Source organism: Sorex araneus, chromosome 2, assembly GCF_027595985.1.
Source record: "Sorex araneus isolate mSorAra2 chromosome 2, mSorAra2.pri, whole genome shotgun sequence".
Classification (NCBI taxonomy): Eukaryota; Metazoa; Chordata; class Mammalia; order Eulipotyphla; family Soricidae; genus Sorex; species Sorex araneus.
Window position 1 is genome coordinate 61,145,489 of NC_073303.1, and position 27,696 is coordinate 61,173,184.

General features: G+C 36.3%; 1 protein-coding gene across 1 annotated transcript; it reads left to right on the forward strand.

The window, feature by feature from the left end:
• Positions 1-201: 201 nt before the first annotated feature.
• On the forward strand, positions 202-27,682 carry CALB1 (calbindin 1). The gene is made up of 11 exons (XM_004602354.3): positions 202-484; positions 1,027-1,103; positions 5,034-5,108; positions 15,714-15,797; positions 15,909-15,965; positions 19,435-19,512; positions 24,020-24,075; positions 24,160-24,199; positions 24,330-24,383; positions 25,393-25,464; positions 25,802-27,682. The coding sequence occupies exons 1-11, from the start codon at positions 406-408 to the stop codon at positions 25,913-25,915; spliced, it is 786 nt and encodes a 261-aa protein (XP_004602411.1). The 5' UTR covers positions 202-405; the 3' UTR covers positions 25,916-27,682.
• Positions 27,683-27,696: the final 14 nt, after the last annotated feature.

Consider the following 27,696-nt stretch of genomic DNA (forward strand, 5'->3'; position numbering starts at 1 on the left):
GAGCCCTTTTCTGCGTGCAGTCTCTCTGAGCTCAGGTTCTCCCACCACCTGCTGCTTCCTACACTCCAAACTCCTGCTCCAGCTGGCTTTCCAGGGAGGAGGGAGGGAGGGGAGGAAGGTTGGTGCAGGCAAGAGGCGGGAGTGAAGGATGGGAGGCAGGAGGAGGCGTGGCCGGGCTCGGCCCATCTGGATAAATACTGAGAACTGGGTGCGGGGTGGGGAGAGAGAACTCCGGAGAACGGCGAGCGGAGCAGCACCGAGGACAGCGCCCGTGCCCTGGTCTCCGGGAGCCCGGACTCTCCCTCTCCATCACACGCGCGCGCGCACACACACAGCACACACACGCACACACATACACACACACGCACACACACGCACACACACTCAGACACTCTCTGCTGTACAATGGCAGAATCCCACCTGCAGTCAGCCCTCATCACAGCCTCACAGTTTTTCGAGATCTGGCTTCATTTCGACGCAGACGGTGATTATCTTCTCTCCTTTTCCCTCTCTCCCTCTCTCTCTCTTTCTTTTTTTTTAACGGTTTGGAAACGTTGGTCCATGTCCTTCCCCATCCTTCCCCCCTCTGCCGAACCTCTCCATTCCAGTATCCTTGTTTTTCTGGACTTCTCCCTAATTGCATGTCCTCCCTGCTGGCTGTCGTGTGAAAGTTGGGTATTTCTTCTGTTATCCCCAAATCTTAAACTTTGTTTTCTCCCCTTTCCAAGAATGGTAAGAGCAAGGGGGTGAAGGGGAGCAAGAGAGCAAGCGATAAAAATATCAGAGACTGGGGGACTCTGCGCCCCCAAGTTTCTGGGGCCAAGCTCAGCATCCCAACACCATCCTGGGTGGCACTTGGTGAACCTAAAGTTTGACACGACGGGAGCTGAGCGCTGCTGCGTCTGCATCCCGGGCTGCTTCATGGATGTGGAAGCAAGCATCTCTCCGGTGGGCACAGAGAGAGTTGCCCTGGAACTCGGACCGGGAGGGGTGAAGCGCCTGACTCTGGGTCCTCTGTCTCTGTAGGAAGCGGTTACCTGGAAGGGAAGGAGCTGCAGAACTTGATCCAGGAGCTCCAGCTGGCACGCAAGAAGGCTGGATTGGTAGGTCCAAGTTTACGCAGCAGGAAAAATTTCTTCGACCTTAAACTGTAAATATTCTGGCGTTTTCCCTCAAGAGCCAGCGGAATCCAGAGGTTTTTCCAGGGAATGGAAATAGGCACCGTGGAGAGAGGAGAGCCTTTCAAAATTTCTTTAGTTGGGAGAGAGGGAGAGAGGGAGGAAGAGGAGGAGGGAAGGACCAGGGAGAGGTTCCCTCAAGAGAAAAAGAAAATTTGCCTTTAAAAATATAGATAGAATCTATAGGGGTATACAAGTTTTAATGGATTTAAGAGGAAAGTGGATGAGATCTTTCAGCAGATTATCACCTCTGTCACAGAGTTAGGTTAGGTAATTTTTAACCTCTCTGTAACTGCATGAGGAGCGGGGGTTGAAATACATTTCTGCCCCTTGGTGGTCAGGAAACAGATCTGCAGATTATGGTTCTCTTATGATGGTGCCAGTTGTTTTTGCTGTGATGTTGGTGTGGTCAGAGATGAGAAAATGGCCTGTCTTGACCCGCTGTTATGGGGGCAAGTTAAACAACATACAGCACAGAATGAGCAAGAATTGAGCACAAACGGTGTTCTTTCTGTTAAGAAGAGACTCAAAAGTTAGAGAGGAAAATGTAAGGCAATTGAAAGATTTCGTGCATTTTTAAGAATCAGTGACACTGATGAAAAACAAGTAATGACGTTTGATGAAATGATATATTTAAGATTTAGGTTACTAGTTAATTTAACAAATGACAACTTTTACTAAGAATGAATTCCTTTAGGCACAAATGAATCTTAAGAAAAGACGTCAGAATAAAAATAAAATATTCCAAGATTTAAAACACAGATGAGATAATTATATGGAGAAAATGGATTAAGAATTTTATTAATTTAATTTATGGAGTTTATGTAAAATAGTGGTTCAAAAAGCGTTGTTAGGTTTGCACTAATTAAGTATCAGAGATCTTTGGACTTTTTGATTACCATTAGGAAGTGATTTTATATTACAGAATATATCATAAACATCCATAGATAAAAGTACAGGTATATTTAATCTTTAGTAGAAAATCAACTCTAGTGTATGTGTTTTAGTGCATGCATTAAAAATTATATTATGTATAAACTATCATTATATATAAATTATATGTATAAAATTTACTACTGTTAACCTGTTTTGTTCTACTTAAATTGAAAGTTGTGTGAAAAACACTTCAGTACAACATAATCAAAAGAATGTTAGAGGACTCTAAATAAGTTACAATGTCATAATGCATTTCAAATTATCAGTTGATAAAATCAATCCATCTTGTTTTAAAACCATAAAACATTCTGGAAATTGTTATGCTCACATTTAATATTTTGAAAATCTGAAAGTAAATTAAAAGGGGATTGAGTGAAATAGAATATTGTTTTAACAATCTCTCCACACACACCCTATTTGTTAAATACTACCATATAAATATACTCATGTAACATTATCATTAATGCTCCTTTATCTTTTAACTTTTCTTATTTATATATATATATATTTGAACAACCAGCTGAGAGAAATCTTACTTTTCACAAGATTTAGAATTAAAACTTCCAAAGGTTTCCAGCAGTTAAAGAATATCTAATTTTTTTCTAGAAGTAATTTTAATAAGATTTATTTTAATCTCAGAATATTTAATATTTAGTAATTACATTTTTGTTCTCTTCTTCTCTTCCCATTTTAATATTTGTAAATGTTGAGGACTCTAAATATTTATTTAGAGATCACAGGACTTATTTTACTTTCGAGGCTTCAAGATTAGAATAGTTGAGCAGTAATTATTGTCATCAATAATAATGAACTTGAGCAAAGGTTTAGAATTATATCTAGCTTCTGAAAATCATGACTAAAAATATTTTGATGCGTTACATTATAGGCTTCTGGTTAGCACAAATAAATCTAAAATAAGATATATATTTATAAGTTTATATAGTAGGCTAATTTCCTATACTTCTGGCTCCAATATAATACATATTCCCATATTCCTTTGCATGTGTTTTTGCTTCTTTTAAAGCATAAATATTATATAACTGATGTCATTATATTAATGGAGACATTGACATTTCTAAATTCAAAAATTTCACTAATATGAACTATTAAATGCCTGTTACATAAATGAAAAATAACTCACTATATCTTTAGAACCACTTTCATTTATAACATAAATTTCATTTTAGTTAACATGTTTTATACATTAAGTATCACTATTTTTAAAAACATCTATTTTACGTAACTATCACTCTAAAAGTTCACAAACTGTCATCTACTAAATTAAATAAATAGATAAATAAATAAATAAATCTAATATTCCAGATTTTATCTACAAGTATTATATGGCTTTAAGATTTAAAAGCCAAATCCCTGTTTTTAGTTTACTTTATGTATAAGAAATATAAATGAGGGTTCCTAAATTGTCAGGAGGTGAACACGCTCATTTTCTTATAAGAGTTGCTGTAATAAAGTGTAATAAATGCAAATTTCAATTAATACTATAAAATGTTTGAAAATATTACATTATAATTTATCACTTATCTAATGTGTTAGCTCAGTTCTTTTAAAGGTATTACTTTGGTTCAAAGGATTTTATAAGCTATTAGTAATGGTATTCAACCTTAATACAGACCTTAATTTATATTATATTTATATAATAGCAAACATGATAAATAGTACTGATTTTTTTTAGGTATGATAAAAACTGAGACCTTAATTTGCTTTCCCAAGGACACAGAATAGGACATTAGTAAAGGCTGACCTATTTTAAATAGGCTTCAGTTAATGTAACAGGGCTATTTTAAATGAGCTGTGTTGGAGACCCAAGGGTGTAAATCCAACTTCCTGAATACTAGTTTTTTGTTCAGATCACTACCTCCCAGTTCATAGCTGTCTAATTTGTCGATATGGAAAGGGATTACATAAACAATAGAATAGATATTTTAAAAGAAGCCAAAGGATATAAAGTCAACTACCACACTTTAAGATGTTTTATGTACTAAAATATAAGGGGAAAAGATCATGATAGAAAAACCTGAAATAACGAATCAGTGAAAAACAACTTCCTAAGTTACTCTTGGATGAAAGATTCCAGGCATATTTAATTCAGTAGCCAAAAAAAATCAATCTATGAAAACCACAAATTTGTTGTCTTATTAATCTGACACATGTTTTTTATGATATTTTATTTCTTTTCTAAAAAACTTATATAATCAATGACAAACACCACCCCTACTAGTAACAATCTTCACTTGCAAAATCAGTTACTCATTAATATTCACAGTTTTGACTTCTTCAAACCAACACCACATGATTATTGTTTTCACACATAAAACATGTCAGATTCAGAAAACTGTTATTGGACAATTAGTTCAGCCATTTAAAAGAAACTTTAATAATCAAATAACACTTAAAGTACACTAGCAATGTATGTTTTATTTAAATTCACTAAAGATTTTAAACAGAGAAACTGACTACATTTTCAAAAGGGTAGCACAATCTAAAAGTGGATAGTAAAAAAACCTATAATGATTGATTCATCAATTTTAAGTATAACTATCATTAAAATCCAGTAGGTACTGGGGGTGAGAGTGACAGTAGATAGTAGGGCACATGCTTTGCACAAAGCTCACCCGGGTTTGATCCTGGCATCTTACATGGTCCTCTGTGTACTCCCAGTAGGAATTCCTTAGTCAGAGCCAGGAGTAACCCCTTGAATACGATGGGTGTGCCCCCCCAAAAAACACCTAGTTGATACTATATAGCCATTATGTCTTTAATTTTATGAGAAAAATTAATCAGAATACACAATTGTAAATAGTTTTAATGCCAGAATTTCATTGCAATGTTGTATCTTCAAAAGCTTAACTGAAATTTTGTATTTTTGCAAACTTCTTACCAGCTTTTCTGTAATTTTAGGAGTTATCACCTGAGATGAAAACCTTTGTGGATCAATATGGTCAGAGAGATGATGGGAAAATAGGAATTGTAGAGGTAAGGAACTTCACCCTTTAAAAATATGATTTTATTAAATGAGCTTCATTTTGTTTTCATATTCAACTCATGTGTGATATGAAAAGATCCATTTGTTGCTTTTGTCTAAGCAGCATTTTGTCTTCTGTTCAGAAGTGTAAGTCAAATTACAAGTCCAGAAATGAAGATCGAGCCAGAGAAGTAGATGAGAGGGCTGAGATGTGCTCTGCCTGCTGGGAGCCATGGTCCAGTCCCCATCACCACACGGTTCCCTGAGCACTGCAGGGAGTCCCCTGAGTATAGATTCAGGAATCACCCTCAAGCACTGCCAGAAATGTCCCAAGCTCCGCCCCCACAATGAAAAAGAAAGGGAAGACAACCTTTCCTGAGAGATAACCTACTCATGTTTAAATCCAATGCATTACAAACTGAGACCCAGGAAAATGAAATGACTTGCTTTTAACCGTTCAACTATTTACTGGCACAGGATGGCTCCATGCTCTGACTTTTAGATGAGTTCCCATCCACTACATTCCCAGATCACTTCATTAAAACACCAATGAAGTTCAGGGTTTGGGAACAATACTTACTGTTTAATTATGTAGACTTTACATTTTTATTTGTAATCTTATAATTATGTCATAATAAATGCTGCATCCTGGCTTCTGAAATTCTATTGTCAATTCACAATAGACCTTAGTCTAGAAGAATTTAGCCATAATAAGTGAAAATTTTATGCTGTTATAAGCATAGATTTCTTTTTTGTTTTTTAACATTTTTTTTCTTGAATCACTGTGAGATATGATTAAAGTTGTTCATGATTGAGTCTCGGCCACACAATATTCCAACATCTGTCCCTTCACCAGTACACATTTCCCACCAATGTCCCTGGTTTACTTCCTGCCCACTTGCCCCCAGCCCCCCTGCCTCCCTGCCTCTATGATATTATGACATACACCTCTCTCTCTCTCTCTCTCTCTCTCTCTCTCTCTCTCTCTCTCTCTCTCTCTCTCTCTCTTTTCCTTTTAGGCATTGCAGTTCTGCAATACTGTTACTGAAAGGGTATCATGCATATCACCCTACCTCCTTTCAGATTGCTTTTGAGTGTCTAAAAGTTAAACCTGTGGGCGTCAAAGCTTTATCTTTTGACATTGACATTTCCTATTGAGAAAAAAGTTTTTGTCTATGAATCAAAGAACTAAAATCTTAATTATGCATTGATTCTTCAGCAGTCTTAGATTTGTGAGAGAGCTGTTGATTCCCTTGACTTTTCTGAACTCGGCTGTTTTAGTTCTTTGCTTCCAGTCTACAACCTTTTAAAGCAATTGAGTGGAAAGGACTGTCCAGAAAAATTACTAAACACATGACTTAAAACATACCAGATGATGGGATGGAGAAATCATACAATACTTAAAGTGTTGGCTTGTGTGCATTCAATCCCAGGCACTGTATATAGTTCCCTGAGCACCATCAGAAATGATTTCTGGGTACAGAGTCATGAGTAGGTCCTGATCATCACTGGTTTTGTCCCTAAAACCTATATATTCAAAACCATAATTTCTTTACATAATATCTACATAATATTCTCGTGTATTAGGTTGTGAAATATTACGGTCATCAACCACATCTACTTGTAATTTGATTTGTGATTAAGAGAACAAACCTGTTTTTGTTTGGTCTTATAGTAGGCCTGTCAATGTAAAACACTTATTTTAAAATTGTTTTTACAAATAAGGTGACAAAGACCTACTCATTATCTTCATAATTAAAATATTTCCCTGGAGTATATGTTTTCTCTTTTGCTGGTGTATAAGTCATTACCATAAAAATAGAAAAATTACAGATCGGCATAAAGGCCTTGTAATCAAGGTAGAAATATCAAAGAAGAAAAAAAATTTAATGTGGTAGTTAACAATTTGCTTTAAAAGATTTCAGTGATTTCAGATATTTATTTTACTTAATTTCAGCAGCAATGTATGTCCAGTTGTATAAAATTATGAATATTATTCACATAGATTTTAAATGTTTAGACTCAGGTTTCACTATATATGGCATAGTCTAATCAGATAAAATGATAAATTCAGGTATAATTTGAATGACTCACTACTAGGTCAGTAATAAATACATTTTGTTGGAGATTGGTGGGAGAAGTGTCCTCATAAATTTGAGGTAAGAAAATGATATTGGGTACAAAATTTTCCTCTCTGAGGAAAGACATATAAGAGAAGAGGAGGAAGATCTTAGTGAAGACCAAAATAAAGTATTGGAAGAGGACCGGAGAGACACGACAGTGGGTCAGGCACTTGCCTTGCAAGGTTTGATCCCTCACATCCCTGATATCCCATATGTTCTTCCGAGCCTCTCCAAGAGTGATTCCTAAGCACAACAGAGGACAGCTCAAATCACCACCACCCCACCATCTCTCTCTCTCTCTCTCTCTCTCTCTCTCTCTCTCTCTCTTTCACACACACACACACACACACACACTTAGGTCACTTTTATAGCTATAAAAATAAGCACAATTTTTATGTCTTATAAAGCATTTTCAAATATATCATTTGATATGCCAAATAATAACTTGTTATAATGAGATAGGTCTAAAAATAAAGTGAGAATCTACTTTATAATAGGTGATTTGTAGCTTCTATCAAACCTGCCTATGAATAACAATAAGAAATAAATGGTAGAACAGAGAGAATGCAGTCATATTCCTCAAAACTACTTCATGCTTTTTTAAGTAATAAATAGTCTATAATTTCCACATTGAAAGAAATTCTTTTTCAAGCTTCAGTTGGTTGATTACTTATGACAAGGCTTAAGTTTATCCCGGTTGAATAGGAATACATAAAATACAGGGATGTTATTTTATGAAAGTGAAAGCACATGAAATATGACTTGAACAGACTTTCATATCAGATAAATCACTTAAAGGGAGAAAAGTAAGACAAATAGAACTAAACCAAAAACTTAAGAATTCCAAGATGTGGATGTTTTGTTGGGTGAACTTTGGAAAAAATTAACTAAAATTCTTTATCTTAGGACAAAGCAGTTAAGCTCAGCAGGGTCAAATGTTCCGTACAATAACCTACTGACAGGGAGAAAAGCTATATACAGGTTTAGATCTAACTAAGCTCTAATTTCAGAATTCTTTTCATCAATCTGCATTCTCAGTCATGAAGCTGGAAGAAGGGATATGAGTTGGTTGATTCATTAAAGAAAAGGATAATTGGTATTGGGAGAACAGAAAAGGAATTGCTACCGTAGTTTATACATACATTAATTCAGTCTAAGATGCTTTGAAAAGGAATGAAGAAAGATGCAAGGTTCTGGAAATTATTAATAAAAAAATTAAAGTTACATGTTACATGTAAAATTGAAGAAAGGGAGAGTCGAGGTGTGCCTGAATTTACAAAGTACCCTCTAGAGTCGTGAGTGAATCACATAAATAAAGTTCATCCTTTTCTTTTCCAACTTGGTACATATTATATCACTTGCTAAGAAATTCAAAATATAATACGGGACAAAAAGGCATAAATCTCAGTCAGCTTAGCTATTAAGAAATTAAAAAAATGAAAACATATATTCCAAAATTTTTAAAAGTTCACCTACTTACATAAAGCCCACCATAACTTCAGTTATACTCATTTAATAGGTGTACACATGGGCTTACCAAAATTGAATAAAAATGAGTTAAATGATGCTCCCGTGGTAGATGTTTTTTGGCCATAGAGATGTTTCAAAATGGTTGATTACTTTTGACAAAGTTTCAAATTTATGTTCAACTTAGAATCAGTTGATCATAAGATCAGAAAATGGGGCAGGGTGGTAGTGCAGTGGTTAGGGTGCAAGGCCAGCACGCCTGACTGAGTTCTGTACCAGGCACCACCTCACCACCCAAGCATCACTAGGTGTAACCCAGGAGGCCCTTGAACATCGTCGAGGTGACCCGCATGGGCAAGGTATCTCTGGGTTCCTAACAGTACCTCATTTCCATGCCCTAACATTGAACACAGCACCTGGATGGCCAAGAATAGCTTGAAGTGACTCCTAAGCCTCCTCACTTGAAGGTAAAAATACATACATACATACACACATACATACATACATACATAAATAAATAAATAAATAAATAAATAAATAATAAATAGATTTAAAAAACTGATGTTTAAATTTCTGTACTGATGAAGTCATCTGACACTTTCAAACAACATACTTTTGCCATTTAGAAATAGGTAAAAAGAAGGACTATGCTCAGATCTCTTCTGAACCTTGTGATTTGGTATCTTTAAATGGATTTTAAAATTCACACAAATGGTGATTTGTCACAGGGTTTGTTAATATGAACTTACAATAGGGGCACTTAATTTCAAGAGAATTTAACAAATACCATGAGAGTCCAAATATATATGTATCCCTGAAACTCAATCATGAATAGCTTTGTAACTTGATAATTCATGATCATTTAAAAAAATCTTGAAGAAATAGAAAAGTAACAGCACAAACCAAAAAAATTAAATTTATTCAAACTAGTAACTTTATTGCAGAGAAGAAGATTAAAATCATTAAAGAGGAAGATTGGATGGTCTAACAGATAATATTGATTTCTTCTCTGATTTCTTCTCAGTAATGATTTAATATCCCTTAGCTAGGTGAAAAACACCTAAGCTTTTACTATATCCTTTGGGAAAAGGTGGGAACCTACCATCTTCTCTAGTCATAATGTGTCTTTTGTCCAGTCAGTGCATCCATTGGGGAAAAATTAGATCTGAAAGTAATTTTTGGAGGCTGGAGAGAGAATATGGTGAGGAGGGTGTTTGCCTTGCAAGAAGCCGACCAGGGTTGAATCCCAAGCATCCCATAGACCCTGGAGCCCAGCCAGGAATGAACCCTGAGCACAGAGCCAGGAATGAGCCCTGAGCACAGCTGGGTGTGGCCCCAAAACCAAAAATAGGTCTTTTAAAGCTATTTTAAACTAAAAACTATAATAACCTTTCCAGGGAGTCAGACATTTCTGTCTTTTCCCTCTTGATTCCACAGTGGGTTTTGGGCATGTGACTTCAGCCAGAGTGAAAGTAATTTTTTATGGCAGATGACTCTTCTACCTCGGAACTTAAAGAAATAATAAAATGTAAATCATATTTTAAAATTTATTCTAAGCCCATGTTTGTGACATACTAGGAAAAAAACATTATATCGAACATTCTATAGATAATGAGAAAGGTAAAGGACAAGTATCCCAAAAATCAAGAAAATCAGACAGTAGGATTTTAAATCTGGCTCATACTCTACACTGTGATAGGAATCTTTTATTCTCTAAGTCTGTTTCCCAGACCATGAATAGGAATAGCAATTGATATCAACATCAACTGTGATTATATGCATCAAAGAAACAGAGCAACCTGACACACTGTAAAAACTTGTAAATGTGTTTGCCATTATTATCTGTTTAAGAAATGACTCGTTGGAAGATCCACACCCTTCTCTGGATGCTGTCTTGCCCCACATTTTCTATAACTTGTCAATTTCAAAGTATTCAATGAAACTAGCTTCAAACCTATATGAATTCTTTTGTCTTAAAAAAAATTCTGGACTCACTTTCACAGACAGACTAGGAAAAAAATATTTCTCTGGCTCTCAAATGGAAAAATAGGAATATTTTGTTGATATGTATTGAAGAAGATAAATATGTAGCAGGGTTGAATTTAAAAGTTAGAAAATGTACCTCACATGCACCTTGAAATATCCAACTTAGCTACTTAGATTTTTGTCAAGACATTCTGCAAATGTTTTCTCCTTGCACCTACAACTCATCTTTATCATTTTACTATATGTGCCTTCAAATTGCCCCTAGGTGGGGGCTTTCAAATGAAAATGCTTGAAATTATCTGACTCCCTGTAAGGGTGCTACTAGTGGATTCTCTGAATCTTCACTATGCAAAACAGTGCCCAGGGGGTTCTGATTCAAAGCTAGATGTGTTATTAAAAGGAATCTCAACCTACTTTGAAAGTAAGGCAAGGGCTTAATATTATGCTCAGGAACAGAAGAGAGTTATAAAGCCTCCTGTCATAAATTGAGTTGCTAAATTGGGGATTAGCAATATGGGGGATATTAGAAAGTGCTCTTGGAGTCCATGCCTGTCGAGGGAAGGTGAAAGAACAGGACTAGGAAGCTGAGGAGACAGTTCAAAGGGCTGGAACAAGTGCTTTAAACGTCGGTGGCCCAGATTCAATTTTGAGAACACTGTGGTCCCAAAAGCAGCACTACAAGAATTGAGATGTTGAGGATCCTCTGAGCACTGTCAGATGTGCCCCAAAAGAGAGAGAGGAGAAGAGGTGAGGGGAGAAAAGGGGAAGATGGCAGAGTGGGATGCTGATCTACGATAAAGATCAACAGAGGTTTTAGCTACCTCTGTAGCTGGGACCATCTTTTAATGATGTTCTAGATTTTTCAGAGTAATGGACTAAGACTTTATCTCTCCATGAGGCTCAATCATAGTATATTGCATTTGTAGAAACACAGAAATCTTCGTTCCAGGTTATCTCCTACAGGGTCCTGACATCTGAGACCACAGCTGTACTCTTGGGCATTAAATAAAACTCTGGATAGCACAGCAATGCTTACACCTTTGACTATCCACGGCTCAGGGGCAATTTTTTTTTGTTGCCTCCAAAGGAATTTTATTGCACTTACTTTCAAATCTAGATAAGCAGATTTTAGATACCAATCACCTTCATTTATTTTTTTCAATAAAATATGTACTGAAATTATTTACTGGTACTAAGCCAAGAAACTGTAAATAAGATACAGCCCTTATCCTCACTCTGAACATAGAATATAGGTAGATAATTATTTTTCTCTCAATCAGTTCTCAAAAATGAGGATCTGATATATTCTTATGATCACAGTTATCTACTTTCCACTCATTCATCCTGAATTTCTTCACTCTCTTCTCATAACAAAATTTGGAAACTCATTAAATAGCAGATAGGCAAGTTTCAAGAATTAAAAACTTACCAATAATATTGAAAGAAGCAGTAATGGACACTACTATGAACAGCAGTGACTTAGCAAATCTGAGAATAGAGCAATCCTTATTACCCTGTTCTGAAAAAAAAAAACACAACTTTTATAGACATGGCCTTGATTATAACGGAGGAAACGTTTCTTGGCAGGTCTGAAATTTGAGTATTGCTTCACAAAGCATTGACATGGCCAAGAGACAATACAAGATTACCACACTGTGAAACACTTTTAAAAAAATGATTGCCTTGTGTTCATTGTGACATCAGTCATTGCTTCTTACTACTATCTGGCTTGTCTTATTATAGCCTTTCATGTGCGAAATAATTGTTTCTAATGTCTTACTTTTACAGAGCATAAAGTAAGATGGTACTGGGGCCAGAGAGATAAAATGGAAGGTAATGTAGTTGCTTCGCATGCAGCTAAACCTGGCTCAGATTTCCAGCACCACATACAGTCTCCTGAGCACAGAGCCAGGAATAGGCCCTGAGTATCACTAGGTGTGGCTCCCCAAAAAAACAAAAACCCTCAAAATTATGTTTGAGGAAGCAGAGAGAGGATGGCAGGAGCAGAGCCTCCTGTAGGCAGCCAACCTGGTCTTAAATCCCTGGCACCACATGTGGTCCCCTGGGAACTACCAGGAGTAATTACTGAGCACTCAAAAGTATGGCCCAAAATCCATGGTGAAAAATAAATGCACACTTACACTAGGTATGAAGAGCAATTTCACTCTCTCTTCACAATGTTTGTATATTTCACGTTATGGAGACCTCTGCAGTTTATGCAAGTTATGTGAAATTTAATTTATGAAACAGAGATGCTTAAATTTTCTCTGGTTTTATATTTGATCATTGCTCACTAGTTCACTTTTATTTTTTTGGTTTTTATCCATTTTGCTTGATAATACATGTTTCATTGATTTAAAATAAAAATTTTCAAAAATCCTACTTTGTGTTCAAAACACAGAATTCAAGCAACTAAGAAAAATTGCAATGAAAATTGTTTTCAAAAATTTAGTATAAATATATTAAGTAGATCATTTTGTTGAAATGAAATTGTTAACTAACCCTCAATTTTTTTCCCACCCCACCTCCAGTCCCAGAGATCAGGGATCAAACCTAAGTCACATGTACGCAAGGCACGTGCTTTTCTGCTGAGTCACATTCTGATTCCCTCAAGCATCTGTGTCAGGCGCTTATTATGCTGACTACTATCCCACAGAACACTTAGAGGAGTCAGTTAATGGTACAGTGAGAAAGGGCTTGCTTTGCATGACGCTAACTCTGGTTCAATCCCCGGCACTGAGCACCACCAGGAGTGATCCCTGAGCACACAGAAAGAAAAGGAAGAAGGAAGGAGGAGGGAGGGAAGGAAGGAAGGAAGGAAGGAAGGAAGGAAGGAAGGAAGGAAGGAAGGAAGGAAGGAAGGAAGGAAGGAAGGAAGGAAGTCATTATATCACTGTTTTAGCAAGCAAACTTAATTTAGTGGAAACCATAAAATTAAATTAATTTTCATCATCTGTAATATATCAGGTAAAGTTATTTTACCAGCCATCTTGGGTCTTAGCTGGAAAATACCGGCAGTCAATTAATTGAATTGCATTATTCCCAAGGTTTAGAATTTTATAATTAAAAATCCATAGGTGATAGAACCACTAGTACACACACACGCACACACACACATACACACACGCATGCACATACATGCCTTCATCATGCGATAGTGTAAATGTATTTGAGAAACAGTGATTAGATTTATTTTAATAACTGGCAAACTCTAAATCCTCATTTTCATTTTTTGGATATATTTACATATACCACATCAAAGAATCTTACTTCACCAAAAAAAAAGTTACAGATATTAAACACCTTAATAAAATGCTTAGCCTCTTCCCTTAGTTTTACCCACAAATGTAGAACCTATAAACTGAATGCCTTATAACCCATTATATCAAAAACATCTAAAACTAGGAAGTTTGAGGACATGTTATGCAGGCAAAAGGAGAATAAGACTAATTGCATATTATCTAGAATAATACATTTTTAACTAAAGATAATTTTTTCAATAGGTCCCTAAAGGTAAAATTTCATTTTTCAAAGGTGTAAGTCCTTTCTATAATTTATAGGTATTTTTGTAACTTATATAAAGTTGGTGTTGAACAGAAGCTGAGATTATAATCTATGCACGAGTCCCATGCTTATACTTCAGAGGAGTTATCAACTTACAGAAATTAGATAAAATCATTTTCTAGTGGTGAAGATGTATTGACTCAAATTTTCAAAGTAATTTTGAACCTGACGTATTAAAAACACATGGGCTTCTATTTCAGCTCCTTATTTCAGTGACGACGGTACAAAGTTCCAGAAATGGCTAAGGGCGTTGCCTGACACCTAGGTTAATTAGCAGCCGAGCCAGGAATAGAACCCAGGGCTGCAGTGTGACCATCAATCCAGTTTCCTTGCCTCTTGCATGCAGTAGATGGGTTCTACGCACCTTAAAACGAAATGTAGAGCCCCTTTTTTCCATAACCCCCCCAAATAGGAAGAGCACTGAAGTGAATAAATGAAATCTAAGGGGAAATGGTGTAGTCACCAGGCTGACGTTAGAAACTGAACCCCAACCCCAGATCTGAGCAGTCGGTGTCATTTTAGCAGAAACGAAGTGTGCACACAGATCTTCCCGGCTGCTGTCGAATGCTTACGAGCAGCTTTCTTACAAGCTTTCTTATGAGCTTTCTTTCAGGCAGCAGTTCACCAATCGTTCAGCTTCAGCTCATTTTCCCTAACACCTGAGTGATGTTTCTCTCTGGCTTGCACCTGCTAATTATTTTCCTCCCCTCCTTTTCTCTGTGTTCTTATGGGGTTTTCTTCATCCTTCCCTAAAAGTGGCAGGAGCTCAGATAGAGAAAGGAACACCAGGTAAAGTGTGTTTGAGGACCAGCTGGGGATGGGAGATATGTGCTGAAAGTAGACTATAGATCAAACACGATGGCCACTCAATACCTCTGCTGCAAACCACAACACTCCAAAGGAGGAGAGAACAAAAGGGAATGCCCTGCCACAGAGGTGGGGTGGGGTGGGGGGGATGAGATGGGGCAAGGGGGTGGTGGGAGGGATACTGGGATTGTCGGTGGTGGAGAATGGGCACTGGTGGAGGAATGGGTACTGGACCATTGTATGACTGAAATGCAAGCATGAAAAGTTGTAAGTCTGTAACTGTACCTCATGGTAATTCACTAATAAAAAAAATAAAGAAATCTTTAAAAAAGTGGCAGGAGCGAGATTCCTCTGGGTTCTGAGACACAGACTAGAGGAAGGGACGAACCCTCTGCGTGCCCGGCAGGTAAGGAATTTGCAGGCCAGCCCCATCCGAGCTGCGTTCTTGTAGCAGGCTCATGGCTTGGGTCAGGGCGCACAAGGGTGGCACCGATGGTGGGACTTGGAACAGCAAAGCCGCTGCCTTATGCATCCTAAACTTTGCCCTCTTCTAGTTTTCTAGGCAATCCGACTGCTCCTGGCGACACGTTCAGGCGAAACTCAGCCACAGGTGATGGCGCAGACCCGCTTCTGAGCTTCCCATCACCGCTTTTTTCCATTTTTTTCCAGCTGGCGCATGTCCTACCCACAGAGGAGAACTTCCTGCTGCTCTTCCGATGCCAGCAGCTGAAATCCTGCGAGGAATTCATGAAGGTATAAATAAGCTCTGTCGCTGAGTAACATCTTCAGAAAGCTGCTTACAGTAGGACATGGCTGACTTGCTAAAAATGTGTTTGGTTTCCCTTATCCAACATTGACTTACAGACCTGGAGAAAATATGATACCGATCACAGCGGCTTCATCGAGACTGAGGAGCTGAAGGTAAGCAGAGAGAATCCTGTGTGCCTCTTCCCAACACAGTGATGAACCCTGAAGCTTTTTTAAAAAACCTCCCACAAAAGAAACTAACATGAGCAATAGCACAGTCTCACCCACTCTTCCACCTCCTTAATGAGGTACTGGATCAAAAAAAGAGACTTCAAGTCCTTATTGAAATTCTGCGCAGCAACGCAAATTAAAAAAAAAGGCATTTCCTGGACAAGAGGGATAGTAGGGGTTGCTCACCTTATCTACTGCCAACTCAGATTCTATCCCTGGCACCCCATAGGGAACCCCCAGCAATGCTGAAAGTGATCACTAAGCACTGAACCAGGAATAAGTCCTGAGCGTCACTGGGTGTACCCCCCCTCAAAAAAAAAAGCAAAAAATAAATTTGTACCTTTGTAGTGCAAAAAAAAAATTGTACCTTTATAGTACAAAAAAATTATTGCACAATATAGAGATTATAAAGCCAAATAAGTCCTGTCACTTCACTAGAAAGTGAATTTGATTTTTCATACTACCTACCGACATAAATGACTTCTTTTAAGGGACAAAAGCCAGTTATTTTATATGTTCTTATTCTGGGTGCTTTCCACATATTAGCTTACTTAATCTTCACATAGCATAATTTTATGAATTTTGTGTACGACCCCAGTGAGAAATAAAGCTAAGCGACATTAAGCAATTTACTAGAATCCGCACAGGAATGAGACACCGTACTTGGTATGGAAACCCGTCACTCTGTCTCTGAGGACTGCATGCTGCACTCAGCCTCCTGCCTCTCCAAACAAAGTTCGAACACAATCAAATATCTGAAAGATTGCAACTTTGAAATCATGTATCCCTTATATGAGCAAAAGAGCTGGGGAAGACATGAGAGGATATAAAAGAAAACGTCCTGGAAATGAAGTCTTACCTTTGGATAAATCTATCATTAGGACTTCTTATCTTTAAAATCATCATCATCATCATCATCATCATCATCATCATCCCGTTGATTGTTGAATTTCTCGAGTGGTCTCAGTAATGTCTCCATTCGTCCTAGCCCTGAGAGTTTAGAAGCCTCTCTCTACTCATCCTTCCCAACAATGCCGTATTGGAGGCTCTTTGAGCCTTATCTCTTATCTTTAAAATAAGGACAATAATGCCTTCTACTCAAAGGTATTGTGAAATCCAAGATCTTGCACACACAAAAAAAAACTCATCAATTATAAGGCAAAACAAATTATTTTATGAACTCAATAACTTGTTAGCTTTTCAGAAATAAGGAAGCATAGTTCTCCCTTTCCTTACTGAGAAACTTCTCAGTCTAGAAATCCCTCTGATCTCCACCATCAGGACTGAAATGGAGACAAATTAATGTTTATTGAATGCCTATGTCTCAGACATAGTGGCGGATGCTTTAAATGTATTTTAATATTTCAGTCTTATAGAAACTGAAATATTAAGATACGAGCAAGGGCCAGTAATAGGTTTCCAATTACACAAACAGAGAAGCTCAGAGATAAGACCATTTTTTCAAGATTACATAACAATCTATTCTCCTAGATTTAAAACTATATGGAATATTTGACAATGTTAATAATGGCAATTTTCCTCACATACCACCACATGATTTTAGATTTCAGTCTTCTAAAGCTATGTCTACTGTGCTATATGGAGAAATATTAATATCAAGCACAATTCTCTAATATGGACTTAGTGTGGTTTCTGTTCAGTTTTAGAGATGGGATTGACACATTCGTGCAAATGCAATTAGCTAAAACATATTCAGCCACATCCTGTTCAAAATGTAAACATTTTTAATGTCAAGCTACATTTTGACATTTTTAATGTCAAAAACAATCTAACAAACTTGCATATCTGCAAAGTCTGTAACAGCTAACTTACTATCTTTTTTAGTCTATGAGAGCAAAAAAAATTTTTTCTTTTGAAAATCATTTCTAGCTCATGGTGAAAACCATAGCTCATATCCAATACTGACCTCAAAATATTCTAAAGGTCTCCTTCTTTGTTCTAAATTTTAGTCTCAGAAAGGGATTCTAAATAGAAGTTCTCCTCTCTGGGGACTTTTGAAGATAAGTTGCCATTCTTTTTTAATGGATCTTTCAAGAAAGCTAATTTTAAGATCCATAATAGAGTAAAGCATCACTTGCCCTCAGACACGACTTTGAATCTCAGCATCTCAAGGTTTCAACCGGGCTATTTTTGTGACCACCATTTCAGTCTCTGATGAGGCTTTTAACCCAATTAATCTCTGACAAAAGCCTCATAAGACTCGAAAATAAAATTTGCCTCTAACAGATAACTTTGAATTTTTTTGTACCTCGATTTGGATTTCAAGAAGTATGTCTAAAGTTTGGAAATAAGGTTATCAAATAAAAAAAAGTCTCCTTTCTTGAAAAGAGTAAAATCAAATCAGTTCAGTAGCACTGCACCTTTGAGGAAGGAGAAGAACCACCAAAGAAGCAAATATTCTAGGGAGCATAGTTAATGCATATTAGCTTCCATAATTGCCAACAAAGAAGTTGCATATAAAAACCAATGGAAAATATGAAAATTATAAATTATTTTATGCCAAAGTATCTCCCTGACATATATATGGCAATTTTTCGTAATGCCTTATCTGACTTATTTATCTGGTGAAAAGAATAAATACATAAACTTCCTCTCAAACTTCAACCATCAAATTAGTAATCTTTTTTACCACATTAATTTGAATTTTGTCATTCGTATATGCTTAAAGATCAGATTAAATTATCTGTGGACAATTATTGGTTTGGTTTTGTGTGTGTGTGTGTGTGTGTGTGTGTGTGTGTGTGTGTGTGTGTGTGTGGCCAACCATTTTAGTTTAAACAGTCTACGGACACATTCTAACTGAGGTCTTTCGGATTACAGTGGAATCAAAGCATAATTGCTAACCAAGTGGCCTCTGGGGAAAAGGAGCATACTGGACATAAAATGATGTAAAAGATAGTTGGTGAGCATCAAAAAATGCAATTTGCATTTGAGATAGATATCCATCCAGTTTCTTGACAACTTTTCCCACATCTCGCAAAGGTTTAGAAGAGTCTGATGTTTCTTACAGAAGAGTCCCATGAGTTCTGGGAAGATCTGGGATAGAAATGCATTCATTGGGCTGGCTGATTTTTACAAGTTTTTACTTAGATTCCTACACACTCCACACAAGGATACTTATTTCATTAATATGTTTAAAGTATACTGTAGCAAAGACTACATCAAGTATCCGTTAAAAGCAGGTATTGTATCTAACAGAAGTTGCATCTCTGCTGGAGAACCCAGAGATAAATAAACGCTTTCGTTTTCCTTTCGAGCTTCATTTCTCATAAGGTTTTAACCTTAGAAAGACCTCCTTTGCATTCCTGGAATGTAAGTTTTAAAGGTGGGCTGAAATATAAGTACACTGAAAAGTACTGTTAAAATTTATCTGAGTGTTCTGTCTCAACAGAACTTTCTAAAGGATCTACTGGAAAAAGCAAACAAGACTGTTGATGATGCAAAACTAGCTGAGTATACAGACCTCATGGTAAGATTGCTCTTGAAAACTTTGTAGCCAAGTGCTTATGAAATATTACTGTGGTCTTGTTAATTCCCAAGGCTATGGGGTGAAATAAATACAACACACAGACATAATTTCATTTGAAAAGCACACTTAATGATGTTTAATTGTACCTTATAAGGCTGAGGGCTGAGGGTATTGGCTCAACATATAAGTATTCCCTTTATTGTGGAGTTAGGGGATTTTTATCAATCAAAAATCACTTAACATATAAAGTCAGTGTCATTGTCTCAGTAAATCGTATAACTTAGGCACAGGTATGTTAAATTAAATATACAAATTTTATCCCTAATTATCATAGAGATTCTAAATCATTGTTTCTGTGGTTTAGAAAACCATGGGTTTTGTTAAAGTTTAAATAAAGAAAGTTGAGACACTTTATTAAATGACAGAATGGGTATTTCTCCTTTTTTCTTTTAATTTTTATTACTATACAATATTGTCTTAGTTCTTTGAGTAAGAAAATTTATATCCTATATTAAAATGAAGATTTATTGTAGAACAATGTAGAACCAAGAAAATTGCTTCATAGGTAAGGAGTTACTATTTTAGAAATGAAAATTATAAATGTTGATTTATAAGTATTTCAAAATACATTTATAAAGTTCTGGGTAAAATAATCCATACGTATCTTTTGTATTCCTTCTCCTACTTCCTTTTTTTCTCATCTTTATTGTTGATGTATGCTGTTGCAGTGACCCAAGATTGTACACACAGGCCTGTTCTGATGTTCACACATTTTTATTTTTTTTTAAATCTCCCTTGTTGGGAGAGTCACGCATCTGGTGCTGCCTCACTTACCAAGGTACTCACTTAGGTTTGCACACCTCTAATTGTGGTGGCCGCACAGATGGTTTGCTGTGGGTGGCACAGATACAGTGGTGATGCTTGTCACCATCACTGCTGTGTGCATACAAGTGCTCACCAGAGGTAACCCTCACGAGCAATCATGCTCACACTTCTTTTCAGTTGCATTACTCATTGGAGATTGCACCCCCATTTTTGTGGTGCTTTCACATAACTGGCTGTAGTGTGGCCATAAATCCGTTCATATCATCAAGAATAGCAGAACTACCAGATACAAATAGCAGAGCTGCTTGAATCATGCTCAGGGCATGTGAGCTACTGGGGGTTTGAACTCATGACCATTTGCTTACAAGGTAGGCATTGAGTTGAAGCAATTTTTCTTAGGCCCTAAGTTTGCCCATCATCACAGCATTAGGACTGTATGGAGAATTCTGCCAAACATGATCAAATCATTGTTCGTTTTTTTCCCAATGTTAGTTGTTTAATTTTTGAACTTTAAATTATATTTAAATTATGAATTTTGAACGTTTACATTTCCTGTATTCACACATTTATATATGCTATAAGTACTCTGCAAATATAGTGGAGTCATACCACATTGGTTAAAGAACCCACAAAGCATAACCACATATTATACATGTTGAGCTGATAGAAAGTTACACTTTTGTTTAGCTGAGAAATAATCCCATAAGGGTATGATTATATTTTATGTGACTGAGATTTATTTTCTGCTTCCCAGTCAATTTTTGCATGAGATTTCTAAAAAATGAATAAAATAAACTAAATGAAACATTTCCATCTTATTCACTACAGGATAAAGTGGGACTAATTTTTAGTTTCAAAGCAAACAAAGTTGAAGCCAGAGCAATAGCACAGCAGTGAGGGTGCTTGCTTTGCACACAGCCGACACGGGTTCATTCCCCAGCACCCTCTACGGTCCTTGTACCCAGCCAGGAATGAACCCTGATACTGGTAATGGATTGGTTGGGAAGTTGTACATCTGAAACTCGATTATGAATAACTTGTAAGCTATGGTAACTATGAATAACTTTGTAAATCATGGTACCTCAATGAAATTTAAAACAACCAAAAAAGACCCACAAATTTTCAGAAATAAGTCCCCTGTTTAATTCCTCATCAGATTTCCCCTCATCATAAGCTATCATAGCATTTTCACTCAAATGTGTCACTGTGGGCAGCCTAAGGTCTGCCTTTTTAGGTAATGGACAATAACCTACATTTATCAGTTTTCTGTTTTGTGCCAATCTTTAGGGATGTCTATTTAAAGATTCCTCTTCAGGTATAAATTTGAAGTGATCTTTTTAGAACCACTCAGATGGGACTTTTTCCCCCGTTGGATTGGCCTGGCATATCTGATTAAATGTCATAAACCAGTTCAAATCTGGGAAGGAAATTAATCAAGAACTAATTAAAATTTAAATATGTATGTGGGGAAATAGTTCCCAATGGACACTAAACTGTGTGATCTGGTGTCCAGTATTTTGTTAGACAGCATGATCCTGGTAGAACTTATGGTCAGTGGAGTATAAACTATTGTGTCATTATCAGATCCTGGACAAGTCTGCTTTCTTTGTTCATCTAAAACCATATTGAGCCCTTTTTTTCTCTGAAAGAGACATCACTAAACTAAAATTTATTATGACCTGTTTAGAAACAAAAGATGCTACTTTTTCAGATACTTAGTATACACATTTTATATAATGTCTTCTGTGTAATATAGCATGGCAATAATAATTTCTTTCTAAGAACCGAGTGCTTCCCAAACAACAGAGTTAAGTGATTTTATATCTGGGTGTATTTTGGTATATTGTATATAAGTGGTATATATTTGGTATATAAGTGCAATGGGTTCATAGGGAGTTCTATTGAGTATCTAGGATCCAGGGGATTAAAAACATTCAGAATTATCCAAGTAATATATTCTCTAAAGATGCATTTGTATTATCTTCCTACTACTTTTGTACTCATGCTCTAAAAGAGGGAAAAAAATTAATTTTACACTATTTGGGGAAATACAGAACAAACCATGACTACAGGCAGAGTCTTAATAGATCACTGATAAATTCTTTGTTAAAATCATTTTCTCTATAGATATAATAGGCCATAAGACAATGTTGTCACACACAAAATAACACAACTGGTTAAACAGCTTGGTTTGAGAATTTGGTTTCTAGGGTTTTGTTTGCTTGTTTCTTCTTCTTTTTTTTTTGACATTGACATAATACTTTCATTTTTATTAGTTTTGGTTTCTAGGGAGTTGTTTTGGGGCTTGAGGGGCACACCCAGTTGTTCTTGGGCTTACTCCTGACTTTGTGTTTAGGGTTTATTCCTGGTGGTATTAGGGGCAACACACACAGTCCCCCAAAGCACCACCTGGAAGATCCCTGAGCACAGAGATAGGCGTAAGCCCTGAGCACAGTAAGGTGTGACCCAACTCTCCCCACCCAGCCCCAAATTATTCTATGTGAAGTAAAAGAAGGTAAAGACAGGTTGTATACTATGCTAGAGAATGGTAGCACATCCATTTATTTGCAATCCATTCGCTGAACACAGCCATTACTCCTACCGTCAACAGCCAAAAGTTTGCCATGCTATGGTAAGTACAAAAGAAATAGTGAGTAATCACAATGATCATGGGGAGGATTATAAATTCTGCAACAAATTTCCATGGAACAGATTGTTTTTTGATACCATCTTCACTGAATTTATCATGAAATATTAGAAGTTGGAGACAAAAGAAGAATGGAACTTCTACCTAGCCCTCCCACCAAGATATATAAATAATTCCTCGTAAAAATTTATTTCTTAAAATTCATGGGTTTTATTTGATTTTTGGTAGTTTAATAATGGGGAAATGTTATTATTTCACATAGAAGCTGGTTTAAATGGTTTGATGAAGAACCAGTTATACTATGGGACATTTCAATGTAGTCTAAAGATGTACCATCACTAATACTGTAAATGAATTGCAAAACTAGAGCGAGGTTGTATGACAGTGTCCTCATCTGTCATACGACATTTTAGAAGACTAGCACAACACAACAGAAAGCTTAGTTACAAACACATATCTTAGCTATAAACATACAAACAAGCATACAGACAAGATTTATTTCATTAATCAACAATAGGTCTATTGCTTGAATCCATACCAAGGTATTTGGAAAATTATTGCTCTCCTACTAAAGGGGAAAATGAGGACCCCCCCCAAAAAAAAGAGTTTCATTCTGCTTTTAAAGTTAATATTCCTCTTATTTTTCATTATCTCCTTTTCATGGCGAAAAAATATCTTGTAGGAAATTTCTTCTAGGGTAAAAATGTTTCTGAAAAAAAGAGCTTGTAGCAAAGCCTAAAACCCAGTCAGACTCCACTCTCTGTGTCTTGATAGACATATTTGCAAGAGAACAATTTAATTGGTTAATTAAATATTAGCCTAGCTAGCATCAGTATTTGAATATTCTACATAATACACTTGGTCAATTGGCAGAAATTATGTAATTGAACATTTGCACTGGAGGCTGAATAAATGTTTGTTTCCAGAACTTTTCTGTCTTCATAAAAAATTTATAACTCAAACTCTTAACAATTTTTCTCCTTCATACAATCAACCAATTCTTCATGGTTATATTAATCACATTTTACCTTTCAGCTGAAATTGTTTGATTCAAATAACGATGGAAAGCTGGAGTTAACTGAGATGGCCAGGTAAGTGTGGGAATTATGCAAATATAATAAGATATTTCTTGTTAATAAATGAAGTCTATTAATATAACATTTTTATCTCAAAAGGTTACTGCCAGTGCAGGAGAATTTTCTTCTCAAATTTCAGGTATTTAACTATTATGTACCATAAATAACTTTTCCCTTTTTTTCCCTTTAAAATGGATGGTTACCAAGGGAAATATGCTGGCATATATTAATAACATTTTAACCTTTGCTCTCTCTTCTCTGTCATTTAGGGAATCAAAATGTGTGGGAAAGAATTTAATAAAGCCTTTGAGTTATATGATCAGGTAAACATTGATTCTTATCTATAATTTGATTCTTTAGAAACACTTGAGAACTGCTTGAAACTCTTCAAATTCAAGGTTCCTAGTAAAAGAAATGTGACTCTTAAAATTAGCCCATTCATTCTTCTCATAGGAAATGTACTACGGTATGCCCAAATTAGACAAATCTTAATACAAATCCCATGCTACAGTTTATTTGCTGGGAGTCTTTGAATAAGGCATCAAACTCTTCTGAACTGCACCCGCATTTGTAAGAGAGAAATTCTAACACACAACTTGCAGGGTTGAATAAAGATTAAACTACATACAAGCCTGGGGAGACAGTACAGTGGGTAAGTCTTCCATGCCCCCAGCCTGGGTATAATCCCATCACCACACAGAATCCCCTGAGTACCTCCAGGAGTACAGAGCAAGGAATAATCCCTGAGTGCTACTGGCATGTTCCCCCCCCCTCCCCGCTCCCTGACACATGCACAGAGCACTAGGGTAGATGAGAATATTGGCAGCCCAGCCCACACGTCTCTTGTGTAGATGGTCCCATCATGTGTGTGAGGACAGATTGAATCTTGGTTCAAGCCCTTGACTCCTTCTGATTACTATATACCTGGCCTTAGTAAAAGTTCTGCCACCATCTTGCTGTGACATCAGGCCACACACAGCTGACCTTAGTGGCCTCACTCATCACGTGAACATCTTTGGTGATGTATTTTTCCACCAAGATTTTAGTGAATTGTACTTATACCAAAATTATAGATAAAAATATGATCGAAGTGTGTAATACTTTCTACTCCAATAGGTGCAAATTGGTAACATACAATAAAGGTTGAAAATATCTGACAAAGGTATGGTGTTGAGGGGATAATCAATTCTACTCTCTTTTGGAACTCTGCAATATTTAAAATGTTTGAGGGTCTGACACAGCGGTTAGAAGATATGCCATGAGGATTTCATATTATTTCATTCCCCATGTTTGTGGGCAGAGTTGACTGTGTAGTGTATGTTTCTCATCCAGGATGGCAATGGATATATAGATGAAAATGAGCTGGATGCTTTGCTGAAGGATCTGTGTGAGAAGAATAAGCAGGTAACTCAGCTACCCTACCACTGATTATTTCGCAGATTTTTACTAATCCATGCAGAAGCAACCAAGCCTCCATTTCCTAAAAATATATATATTTCAAAGCGTATAGGAGGTACCAGGGTTCAACTAATTTTATTTGATTCTGACCCAAATCAGTATAACTGAAATAAATTTGAAATACAATCTTGTGGTTATTCACATTTGTATAAGAATTTAATCCAGCTCTTCTCTTAGTGGGTTGATATTAATGAGCAGATTTCATCTCCCATTTTATCACTTGACAGTGACTAATTAACTTCCATATTTAACTGGATTATCATGCCATCTATGTTCTGTACAGGAACTGGATATTAATAATATTACAACTTACAAGAAGAACATAATGGCTTTGTCGGATGGAGGGAAGCTTTACCGAACAGATCTTGCTCTTATCCTCTGTGCAGGGGACAACTAGAGTCAATGACCACTTACACTAGCGATACGTTGTATCTAAAAATAACTGTGCACTATAAGGGTGTAGGCTGTATTTTCTTTTATAACTGTAAATTTAACTGCATTTAGATAATTATCCAGGATGTGTGGCACATTCTTTTCAGCTTGTTTCTATACTGTTTGTAATGTACAGATTTTATAAGTAAATGATTGAAAAGGAGAATGTCTATGCTTAGACCAGTTAATATACCCAATTTAAAAAATAATAACAGTAACCTGGGGCTGGAGCAATAGCACAGTGGATAGGGCGACAGTGGGTAAGGCGTTTGCCTTCCACGAGGCTGACCCGGGTTAGATTCCCAGCATCCCATATGGTCCTCTGAGTACTGCCAGGAGTAATTCCTGAGTGCATGAGCCGGGAATAACCCCTGAGCATTGCTGGGCATGACCCAAAACAAGAAAACAAACAAACAAACAAACCACTAACCAAACATTAGTTTCATAAGCATAATTTGAACAAAATTTCCCTAAAATTTCCACCAGGATGGATATTTAAAATTCTGTTCCCAAATGTGCAAATACAGATTTGCCACTAAATCGGAGAGTTCTACATAATTAACCAAGTACTCTAATTTAAGACAATCATAGGTCTATCCTAGAAAATATTTCTAAGCTATATTTTCAATTATTAGGAATAATGGGCTTTGGCAACTAAAATATCAATCAATAATTAATTGTTGCTCTATGAAATTAACATTCTTACTAGACAAGATTTAGTTCATTGATCAATAACAGGTCTATTGTTTGAATCCATACCGAGCTATTATTGGTTCAAGCTGACATGATAATGGAAGGCAGTGGTGGACAATGCACAAATTTGTCTGAGTCTAAATCTGTATTTCCAACAAGCCTGCTTTCAGAGTATGACCTTAATCCATTTTCTAAACTGTTTTATCGTGTTGCTAATTATAATTATCCTAGAGACTGCTGTTTTATGTCCTATTCTGTGTGATCTGATTAAATTTAATATAACAAGTATCCTAGTGTCAAGTTTGCATACTTCCTGGATTTTCTTTCTATGTAGAATTGTTAATTTCCACCAAGGGTACCCGCTGCCTTTGAAAATATTTTTTTCTAGCTATAACAACTCTATTTTTTACTACATAATTGAATTTTAATGTAAAATCATAGCACCCTGATTGTTCAATGTTATATCATCAATAATTTTGTGTATTCTGTGAATTCTATATTTCATATTGAGATCAGTATTCAAAATAGTTCAATTTCTATCTGCAAATAGTTTGAAATGAGTTAAAGTAATATGCAAAGAGAAATATTAATGTAATCCTATTCTTATTTAGCAAGGGAGGTCCCATAACATTGTTTGACCCAAATCATATTTCATATATTGGTAGCTAGAATAAGCTAAACTGGTTGCAACTGACATGTAATACTTGGTGGTTCCTTACTCTTTTAATGTAATTAGAGAGCTATGAGAGATATGTCTGTTGGAAATTCATAAAATTCCCACCAAAGAGTTGATGGTTCTGGGTCACTTTAATCATAGCCATTCTACAATCCAACATGAATTTTCTCAAATCACAGAAACAGAAACAAAAAAAGTGATGAACCTCTTTTCCCCAAAAACAGAACAGATATCAGTCAGAAAACAAATATTATCAAATGATGTGAGTGGTAGATTGACTTTGCTTTTAGTGTGTAAATGGAAGCACTGACTTTAGGCTGAATTTAACTATTAAGAATAAATAAAGAGGAAAATAACTCTAAACTCTTGTATTTTTG